The 11,595-nt window shown below is 42.4% G+C and overlaps 1 protein-coding gene across 1 annotated transcript; it reads left to right on the plus strand.

The window, feature by feature from the left end:
• The first annotated feature begins 466 nt into the window (after positions 1-466).
• LOC142110981 (vomeronasal type-2 receptor 26-like) lies at positions 467-10,401 on the plus strand. The gene is made up of 2 exons (XM_075193789.1): positions 467-513; positions 9,666-10,401. Exons 1-2 carry the CDS (start codon positions 467-469, stop codon positions 10,399-10,401), a joined length of 783 nt encoding a protein of 260 aa, XP_075049890.1.
• The last annotated feature ends 1,194 nt before the right edge of the window (positions 10,402-11,595 follow it).

Below are 11,595 nucleotides of genomic sequence, written 5' to 3' on the forward strand. Positions count from 1 at the left end.
CTTATCTTGGGGAACTTTAATACTCTTATAGAGAATATTACTGACCCTGCTGCATTCAAAATGATCTCCCTCTCCTATTTCCTTTATCTCTCTCAATGGACCTTCTCGCCCTCCCACAGTGGCCACTCATCATCATCATCATTTATTTATATAACGCCAACATATTCTGTAGCTATTTACAATTGGGACAAACACAGTAATCAGCAAACTGGGTAAAACAGACACAGAGGTGAGACAGCCCTGCTCTCAGGTTTATAATCTATGGGACAATGGGAGTTGGATACATAGGGATAAGTCTATATATTGTATTTCAGTACAATCAGATTGCAAAGCTAAAAACAAAAAATGAAATAAACAAAAAGGGATTAGTATGCTGTATGAACCGGTTACACAGCAATGTTTGTCAGAGGGCTATTGTCCTGTTCGGATTGTTTAACGGGTGGTAATAGGCATGCGTAGACCCGAAATGAAGATGGTGGTGGCCGGGACGGAGGGAGCTGTTGGCAGTACCAGGTAAGAGCGCTGGGGATGGGGTGTGCAGCCCGATCACCCGGCGTGTGACAATACCCCCCTTTAAAGGTGGACACAGCACGCCTACTGCTAGGCTTCATGGGAAACTTCTCATGAAATTTTTCCAAAAATAAAGTTGCGTGAATGTCGGAGGCACACACCCAGGAGCGTCCCTCAGGGCGGAAGCCCTTCCAGTGCACCAGATACTTTAGACCACCCTTATAGTACTTGGAGTCCAAGATTTGCCTGAGTTCAAACTCCTCTTAATGATGAATTCTATCATCCGTGTAGCATGATACAGATGAAAAAAGATTAATAATCAAAGGTTTCAGCAGAGAAACATGGAAGGATTTAGAAATACGAAGAGAGGCAGGCAACTACAATTTAAAACAGACAGGACCAATGAACCGCGGAGCCAGTTTCATACATGGAACCTTGAAACGTATATTTTGGGTGGATAGCCACACCCTATCTGCAACTTTAAAGACAGGAAATATCTGTCGTTTCTTATTTGCCAACTGTTTGTAGCGAATGGAAGATTTCTTAAGCAGGAACCTGAGAGGGAGGGATGCAAATTTTGGAAGAGAAGGATGATATACATAGACCACAAAAAAGGCTGAAGTAGTGATAGATTCATGAAAAGCATTATTATGGGCAAATTCGGCCCAGGGTAGGAGGTCAACCCAGTTGTCTTGGTTGGCCGAAGAAAACATCCTGAGGTCTCTAAATCCTGGCTCACCCATTTGGTCTGCCTGTTGAATTGGGGGTGGTATGAAGAGAAATTTTTTTATTTAATTCCCAACAGTTTGCAGAGAGATCGCCAGAACTTAGACACAAACTGGATGCACTGGTCTGAGACTATATCGGCAGGACAGCCATGCAGACGAAACATCTACTTAACAAAATGAGATGCCAAAACCGGAGAGGAGGGAAGACCAGCCAGTGGGATGAAATGGGTCATTTTAGAAAACCAATCCACTACAACTCTTATAGTGGTATATTTCTTGCTGGGTAGAAGGTCTGTAATAAAGTCCATACTGATATGGTTCCTGTGGAATGAGTAACGGAAGTAGCTGGCCGGAGGGAGCCCGGTGAGCAAACTTGTGTTAGGCGCAAATACCACAGGAGAAATAAAATTCTTAACATTAGAGTGTAGGCTTAGTCAACAGTAGCCTTTTGACACCAATTTGATGGTTTTAAAGACCCCCATGTGACCGGAGAAATGAGTACAATGGAAATGACTCAGGAGCTTTTTGCTGAGAACAGAGGAAAACAAAAGTCTTCCCAGGTGGAGGGGTTGGAGATTTGAGCACTGTGGAGGATATCAGACATTTGGGGTCCAGGATGGGACAAAAACGAGTATCCTCCGAAAAAATGTCCAAAGAAAATGCACAAGATCAGCCCTCTTGTTCTTCTCCCCTGGTTTGAAGGTTATGCGAAGGTCAAAACGAGAAAAGAAGAGTGACCACTGTGCTTGTCTGGGTTTCAGACATTGTGCTGATTGGAGGTATAGAAGGTTCTTATGGTCAGTAAAAATGATAACTGGGTGTTGAGCACCCTCCAGAAGATAACGCCATTCGATAAGAGCTGCCTTCATGGCGAGTAATTCCTTGTTTCCAATGGCATAGTTCTTCTGCGCAGGAAGAAATTTCCTACAGAGAAAAACACAAAGATGAAACTGCCCTCAAGGTGACTTCTTCGAAAAGACTGCTTCTATGTTCACATTAGAGGCATCAATCTCCAGGAAGAACATTAATGAGTTGTCAGGTTGTCTGAGGACAGGTGCAGACATGAAGGCGTTCTTAAGGAACTCAAAGGCCTCCAAGGCGTCTGTAGATCAAGATTTGGGATTAGAACCTTTCCAGGTAAGAGCAACGATAGGAGCCACAATAATGAAATAATCTTTGATGAAATGCCTGTAATAATTGGCGAATCCAAAGAACCGTTGAATAGGCTTGAGGACTAATGGTAGCGGCCACTCCAGAATTGATCTAATGTTATCAGGATCCATTCACAATAAAGATCCAGACACGATGTAACCTGGAAAGGTCTTTGATGAAATTCGAAAGATCACTTATCAAGTTTACAAAAGAGTTGGTTTAGGCGTAACCTGGAATGAAATTCTGCCACATGGAGGTGGTGAAAGGAAATATCTTTGGAGAAGATCAAAATATCATCAAGGTACACGACCACACATACATAGAGAAGGAATATTTCATTGACAAAACTCTGAAAAACTGCCAGTGCATTGCACAGACTGAATGGCATTACAAGGTATTAGTAATGACCATCGCATGTATTAAACGCCATCTTCCATTCATCCCCTGCTTTTATTCTAATGACTTTATAGTCTCCACGAAGATCTAATTTGGTGAAGACTTTGGCTCCTTTGATACGGTCAAGCGGTTTTTGATGGTTATGGCATTGAGACCCCGATAGTCAATACACGGCATCAAGGAGCCGTCTTTCTTCTTCACAAAGAAGAACCCCGCTCCGGGGCAAGGAAGAAGGTCTGATGAAGCCCCATTGAAGATTTTCTTTAATGTATTCAGACATGGACCGAGTCCCAGGTAAAGACAGGGGGTATACCCGGCCTCTGGAAGGAGTCTTCCCTGGCTGAAGTTCAGTGGGACAGTCCCATGATCAATGAAGGGGCAAATGCTTCGAACGGATTTTATCAAAGACGTCCAAGAATGAAGGATATTGTTCGGGCAACCAATCGATGGTGATAATAGAAACAGGAACCTGAAGTAAAGTAAAGTAAGTGAAATAAAATTCCCAGCTGCTTCTGAATCTAAGAGAGCATAGATGTGAATGGTACCCTAAGGCTATAGAGAATGACAGAAAAGGAGCAGATTTTAGGATTTTCAAGAGTGGGAGAGATTTTAGAGAGCCCTCATCTGACCTCTCTGGAGAAGGTTAGGGCTTGGCATTTCCTGATCTTTGGGACAGACATTCAGCAGATGACCAGGATCCACGCAGTACAAGCACAATTTATTATTGAGTCTCCTGTCACGTTCTTCCGGAGTCAGACGAGAACGTCCTATTTGCATGGGCTCATCCTCCAACACTGGATGAAGAAAGCGAGGAGCTAACTTGACCGCATGGCACCGGGAACTATCTCTCTCGGAAGATCTTTCAAAAAAGTGGAGGTTCACACGATTACATAACAAAATCATAGCGTCCAAGGTGGTTGGAAGTTCCTGCAAGGCAAGGGCGTCTGATCGCCCGGCATGTGACACCTGAGCATAGATGAGAAATTGGAAGAATGTTTGTTTTGCAGTGTCCAGAGCATTGCGATAGGAGTGATAGACAGAAGTATATGTAAAGAAATTATTAGAGGTACAAAATTTACACCAGTAATGTTCTGCTTTATGGGAAAGTTTTTGAAGATTTTGTGTTACTTTAGTGTGCCACAGCTGACATTGGAGTAGACATGTAGTATGAAGAGTCGCTGGAGTTAATTTGATACTTGATCAAAGGCTGTTGATCTGGACTTTTTCACCTCTGAACAGTCTCTGATTTAACAATTCACCATTCCCTCTCTTTGACCACCATCTCCAATCTTTAAAAATCTCTCCACCCTTCTCACCTTCCCCATCTCCTGAAGTTACTCTCTCCAGGTGTAACCTGGACATCATTGATCCTACCAAGTTTACCTCCTTTCTTGTCTTATCCCCTCCCCCACCCACCACCCCCTTACCACTGCACTTCACTCTGTCAGCCAGACTGTCAATAACTTTACCAGTACCCTCCTCAATATTGGCACTCCAAACTGACCCACTCTCTTCATAAATACTCATGTATCATGGAACAGCTCTGAAGGAAATCACACATTCATGCTTCTTCCTTCACTTCAAGTTCATTCTCTCCTGTTACATTTCTCCCCTATCATTCACTAAACAGTCACAGTCCTTCAAATCTCACATTTCCTCTCAACCCTCCAACCACCAAGGCTTCTTTGCCACCTTCAACTCCCTGCTTTTTCCTCTCCCACTCTCCTCCTCACTCTCTGCCATCAACTTTTCTACACACTACACCTCCAAAACTGAGTACATACGTCACAACATGAGTCCCCTCTCAGTCTACACTTTCCACCTTGTCCCCTCTCCCAGCCTCCTCTTTGGATTATCTCTATCCCTGCTCTAGACTATCACCCTGCTTGCAAAGCAGCCCACCTTCTTTTCCTTCACTCTGATATCTGATTAAGTTCTACAGTCTTCTATCACCCACTCCCTCCTCCACTTGCCCACTTGACCGCATCAGCTCTCATCTCCTCTCCTCCCTCTCTTTTGAGGCCTGCTCTCACCTTGCCCACTTACTCAACCTAATTCTCCTTTCAGGTACCTTCCCCTCCTCCCTTAAACATGCTCTTCTCTCAACTTTCTCAAAATACATCACTTGAGCCTTCCTCCTTCAAAAATGACAACCCTATATTCCTTCTTCATTTTGTATCCAAACTTCTTGAATGGGATATGTACAACCATCTCACCTCCTTTCTCTCATTTCACTCCCTTCTTGACTCACTCCAATCTGAATTTCGCTCCCTCCACTCTATCAAAAATTCCATCACTAAGGTCACTACCTTCTCCTTGCTAAGTGTAAGGGACAACTTTTATACATCTTGACCTCTCTGTTGCCTTTGATACTGTTTACTACTCCATCCTTTTGCAAAGACTCCAATCGATAGGTCTCTGTAATGCAGTCCTCTCCTGGTTTTCTTACTATATATCACCAACTGTTCCCTATCAATCTCTACACATGTTTCGACTTCCACACTCTTTCTTTACCTGTTGAAGTTTACCAAAGTTCCATTATTGGCTCCCAGCTCTTCTCCCTCAACATCTCCTTCTTTGGCGAACTTATCAGCTCATTTTGCATCCACTACCACTTATATGATGATGACAGCCAAATCTATCTTTCATCCCTTAACCTCCTTATGTATAATGTTTCCTGCTGGCTCTCGGCCATCTCATCTGGGACGTTCCAGACTTTTCTTAAACTCATATGTCCAAGACTGTAACAATTGTCTACACTCTACCCCCCTTCAAGGCTTCTCTACCCCCCCTCTTTCCGTTGATAACACTAATTTCTTTTCTACCCTACCTAGATGTAATCCTCTCCTTCAAATCTCACATTTAGTCCCTCTCAAAATCCTGCCACCTTCACCCCTGGAATATATATATAATCAATAGATTCCATCAAATCTCTTTTTAACTCCCTTGTAATCTTGATCAATGTAGAGATGGGCGGGTCCGGTTCTCCGAGAACCGAACCCACCCGAACTTTGGGTATCCGAGTACCGAGCTGAGCAGCTCGGTACTCTCCCGCCCGTTCCGAATCCAAATCGAGGCCGAACGTCATTGTGACGTCGTCGGATCTCGGGGCTCGGTTCTCGCGATACTTCAACTTTATAAATACACGCCTCCACAGCAATCCATCGCCATTTGACAGAGGGAGAGAGCAGGGTGTAGTCATAGGCTGATTAGAGCAGGGACAGAGAATACAATATTGTTCTTGCAATTGCTCTAACCAAAATCGCTAGTGCAGAGGGGAGGATAGAGGTTTATTATTTTTTCTTAATATTTGGCACTCCCCAGCGATTTTGGGGTGTCCCCCATAATTGTGCATAAATATTTCTGGCTGTCAAAAGTCATATCTGTCAGCAGTATCTACTAAATAATTTTTAGCACTCCTCAGTGCTTTTGGGGTGTCCTCCCTAATTGTGCATTAATATTTCTGGCTGTCAAAAGTCATATCTGTCAGCAGTATCTACTAAATAATTTTTAGCACTCCTCAGTGCTTTTGGGGTGTCCTCCCTAATTGTGCATTAATATTTCTGGCTGTCAAAAGTCATATCTGTCAGCAGTATCTACCAAATAATTTTTAGCACTCCCCAGTGGTTTGCGCTCAGAATGGATTCAAAGCAGTCCACATATGATCAGAATGAGCAACCAGGTTCTGTCACCAGTCCTGATGTTAGTGTTCCCAGTATGTCATCTGGCCAAGGCGATGTCAAACAACAGAGTGTTTCCAGATTAGTGCAAAAAACAAAAACCCCAAAAAAATTTACTGTATTGAAGCGTAAAAGAAGTGTAACTGAGCAAAAGTTAAATGACGATAAAAATTTTTTTGCAAGCATGCCATTCTACACACGCAGTGGCAAAGATAGAATGAGGCCTTCACCTTTGGCTATTAGTGGCCGATCCCAAAAAGTTACCCAGCCTACAATTGGTGAACAACTACTGTTACGCATCAAAGCCGAGCTGCAAGATAACAGTGAGGCATTAGAGGAGAATGTTTGCTCTGATTCACAAATGACAACAATCCCTGTGGAGAGTCCATCCAACAGTGGGATGTCTAATCGTGAGCATTCTGCTGATGTGTGCCTTAATAGCCCGAGTGTAGCCGGTGATACCCAAATTGAGGATGCCACTTTGGAATTAGAAGAGGATGAGGGGGAGATTTGTGTAGGCGACGAGGGCGCTAATGAGGATGTTGATGAGGATGAGGTTGTTTGTGTAAGTCCTGCACCAGTGGCAGCAGTTCTGGCACGTGACAAGTAAAAGCCCATTGTCATGCCTGGGCATAGAACAAAAAAATCCACTTCTTATGTGTGGAATTATTTCTACCCAAATCCAGACAACAATTGTATAGCCATTTGTAGTGTATGTGAAGCCACAGTCAGTCGAGGGAGGGACCTTAACCATCTTGGAACCTCGTCTATGTTACGCCATTTAACAAGAGTTGATGGCAAAGTGTTGGGAAAAGCTGAAAGTTCTTCCCAAAAAAATACAAGCACTCCATCATCAGCTAGGACCCTCCGCTCACCGACATCCCGACGGCTACAAAATACACCCACCACACCATCCTCATCAATATCCTCAGTAGCGCTCGGAGTTAGCCCGGCATCCCACTTAAGGCTGGATGACTCCTGCACTATTATGGATTCCTCTGAAGAAAGCGTTAGTCCCACTGCTGCTGCTGTTGCTGCTGCTGGGGGTGAATCGTCATCCCAGAGGCAGGTCAAGAAATTTATCCTTAAGAGTAGGGTGTCATAGACAGAGTGACCCCAAACTGACTTTGTCCATTTCTCATAATATTTTACAGTCTATAACGGCTGGATTTTTTGGTATTTTATACAAGTGGAGGGGGGCCTAGAGATACAGAAACCAAACTGGCTTTCTCCATGTCAATTAATATTGTACAGTCTATAACTGCTGAATTTTTTTGTATTTTTGACAAGTGGAGGGGGCCTATAGAGGCAGAAACCAAACTGGCTTTGTCCATTTCAATTAATATTGTACAGTCTATAACGGCTGAATTTTTTGTTTTTTTAAACAAGTGGAGGGGGGCCTAGAGAGACAGAAAGCAAACTGCATTTTTCCATTTCTTTACATATTTAACTATAAGTGTAGGGTGTAATATACATCCAAAGACGATGGCTGCATTGCCAATATGCATAGATGGAGAGGAAGACAATCTGTTTTGTGTGTAGAATAAATGAAGGCCTACCAACGAAGAATTAAACTGTTTTTTTGATGATTTATTACCTCAACAATTAGATTACTTATCTCTAAAACAGTTGGAGCACTAAATTGGGTTATTTTAGGCCCAAAAACATTGATTTTCAAACAAAACCAAACAAAACCAAAACCAAAACACGCAATGGCGGTTTTGCAAAACCAAAGCCAAAACCAAAACACGACAGTAATCCAGATCCAAAACCGAATCCAAAACCAAAACACGGGGGTCAGTGACCATCTCTAGATCAATGTAACCTCTTTCTCGTGTTGCTCTTCAAAATTTGCAACTCACTCCCACACCAATCAGACTATCCACTAGTATCCAAGACTTTTAACACACCTTAAAAACTCATCTTTTCATCAAAGCCTGCCAGCCCTCATCCTAACTCATCCCCTGCTGCCCTCTCACGCTTACTCACCCACTCTTTATCACCCATTTAGTGTCTGCCCCTTCTATCTAGACTGTAAGCGATCATGATCAGGGCCCTCTTACCTTGTGTTTTCCTCTCTTCCCTATCATAGCTATTGTTGCACCTATGTTAATCTTTTCCTGCCTTGTCTTATTCATCATCTCTTGCCCTGATTGTTGCACCCATGGTTGCTTTATACTAGTATGATAACTGCTCAGTCCCCATGTACTATGAAACTTATTTCTGTTTGCTCATCATGTAATTGCTAGTTGTTGTGCCCTATTATGTCACTCATTGCTGTAGTGGCTTGAGTTTTGTATACATCCATTCATCAATATGGTCACATTGTACATATATGTTCAGCTTTAACTAAGTCTAAAAGTGTAATAGTTGTTTTTGTTTGAGGTTTTCAATGTAGTGTTATTATAGCAGTATAGAACCCTTAGTATTAGGATAAATACAGAATCATCATCACCATTTATTTATATAGCGCCACTAATTCCGCAGCGCTGTACAGAGAACTCACTCACATCAGTCCCTGCCCCATTGGGGCTTACAGTCTAAATTTCCTAACACATACACAGACAGACAGACAGACAGACAGACAGACAGACAGACAAGGGTCAATTTGTTCGCAGCCAATTAACCTACCAGTATGTTTTTGGAGTGTGGGAGGAAACCGGAGCACCTGAAGGAAACCCACGCAAACACAAGGAGAACATACAAACTTCTTACAGATAAGGTCATGGTTGGGAATTGAACTAATGACCCCAGTGCTAACCACTATGCCACCGTGCTGCCCCAGAATAAAGATGTCTTGGTGTTTGTAGTTTTCCAGAGAAGCAAATTTAGATACAATAAGAAACTTACATTTAGGATCCCTCTTTTAGTGTCTGTGGAGCTGTGTTCCTATGTGCATGTGCTGGCTGTATTTAGCTTTTTCCTTCCACTTCAGGGGTGGGAGGCACTTGCAAATCAATAATAGAAATAAATGAGACAACGTGGAAGTATTATGTTTTAACAGAACACATTTTTGCTTTATTCATTTTTTAGATAGTGGAAGCTGCAAGAAATGTCCTGATGATGAATGGCCCAATGAGAAGAAAGTCGCATGTGTCCCCAGGATATCAGAATTTCTATCATACAAGACGGACACAATTGCTATAGTTTTTTCTGCAATATCTGTGCTATTTTTTATCTTGACTGTCTATATAATCAGAATATTTGTTTCATTTCGGGACACTCCCATAGTAAAAGCCAATAATAGAAACCTTAGCTTCATTCTTCTCATCTCCCTCAAGCTGAGTTTACTCTGTGTCTATCTGTTCATCGGTCGTCCAGTGGATATCACCTGCATGTTACGGCAAATTTCATTTGGAATAATTTTCTCTGTTGCTTTATCTTCTATCCTGGCCAAGACTATCATGGTTTACATCGCTTTCAAAGCCACCAGACCTGGAAGCTATTGGAGAAAATGGCTGGGTATTAAACTGCCAAATTCTGTTGTGTTGATCTGTTCATCTGTTCAAGGTCTCATCAGTGCTATTTGGTTGTCAGTTTCTCCTCCTTTTCAAGAGTTTGATTCTTACCCTGGGATAATCATCATTCAGTGTAATGAGGGTTCTGTCCTTGCCTTTTATTTCATGTTGGGTTACATGGGGTTCCTGGCAGCTGTGAGTTTTGGTCTAGCTTTCATGGTGAGGACATTACCTGACATCTTTAATGAAGCCAAATACATCACGTTCAGCATGTTGGTGTTCTGCAGTGTTTGGGTCTGTGCCATACCTGCCTATCTCAGCAGTAAGGGGAAACACATGGTCACTGTGGAGATTTTTGCCATTTTGGCTTCTGGTATTGGAATATTATGCTGTATATTCTTTCCTAAATGCTACAACATTCTACTGAGACCTGAAATGAACAGTAAAAGACATTTGTTAGAGAAACCTTATTCATAAAAGTATTCATTACTTTGCAATAGAAAGTAATGTTTTGCTTTATTGTCTGGTGCAAAACAATAAGTGTTTTAAACAATATATAATTTAAAGAAACAATTACCGTTAATGTTTTCTATATGCATGCTATTAAAATTAAATTTTAAGTCAAGTATAAAATGTAATAATGTGTCCTCAGTATTCAATAAGGGTTAAACCTGATGAATATTTTCTGTGTTCTCACAACAGAAGTTCCACAGATGAAGTATTTTACAGTGAGTCTACAAAAAAGGAAAAACATTAAGAATCATAAGCTGAAATAATTGCTCCTATAATGTTATGAAGGTCTGACTCCATGGAGAAGAGAACTGCACAAGTTACACATAAAAGAAGCAGCTGCCACTATTGTCCTCTCCCTCCCTCCTGAAAAACCACAAAAACCTAACCAGAATACAGCGCTATTATTATTATTATCTTTGACTTATAAGGCGCCACAAAGGGTCCGCAGCGCCGTACATTACATACACAGAAAACAGAACCAAGACACAACATGATACACAAATATATACAAACACAGGTGACAGGGTAAAGCAAATCAGATTATATCTGACAGATAGTGAAATGGATAGTAGAAATCAGCAAGAAGAAGGCTGAAGATTAATAAAACAGGGAAAACATGGCTAGCAAAGCAGGCCAAGAGGTATAGAGGGTGAAGGAAAAGTAGAAGGAGCACACAGGGAAAGAGGGCCCTGCTCATGAGTACTAACAACCTAAAGGGAGGGGGAGACACATAAAGGGTGGTACTAACTAGGGGAGAGAGCCAGCACAAGAAAGTTAGGAGGACTGATAGTCTTGAATAAAGAAATGAATCTTAACGGCACGCTTGAAGCCTTTGAGAGTAGATGCTAACCTGATGGAATGTGGAAGATCGTTCCACAGCAGGGGAGCAGCCCAGGCAAAGTCCTGAAGACGAGAGTGAGAGGAGGTGATCAGTGAAGCAGTGAGGCGGCGGTCAGAGGAAGAGCGGAGGGGGCGGGTAGGAGTGTAGGTAGAGATGAGATTGGAGATGTAGGGAGGGGAAGACTGCTAAGAGCTTGAAAGGTGAGGGTAAGGAGTTTAAGTTTAATTCTGTAGGGTCAGGGGAGCCAATGTAGTGACTGTTGGAGAGAGACTGCAGAGATAGAGCGGCGGGAGAAAAAAATTAGGCGGGCAGCAGCA

The sequence above is a fragment of the Mixophyes fleayi genome, chromosome 1 (genome assembly GCF_038048845.1).
Source record: "Mixophyes fleayi isolate aMixFle1 chromosome 1, aMixFle1.hap1, whole genome shotgun sequence".
NCBI classification, from domain to species: Eukaryota; Metazoa; Chordata; class Amphibia; order Anura; family Limnodynastidae; genus Mixophyes; species Mixophyes fleayi.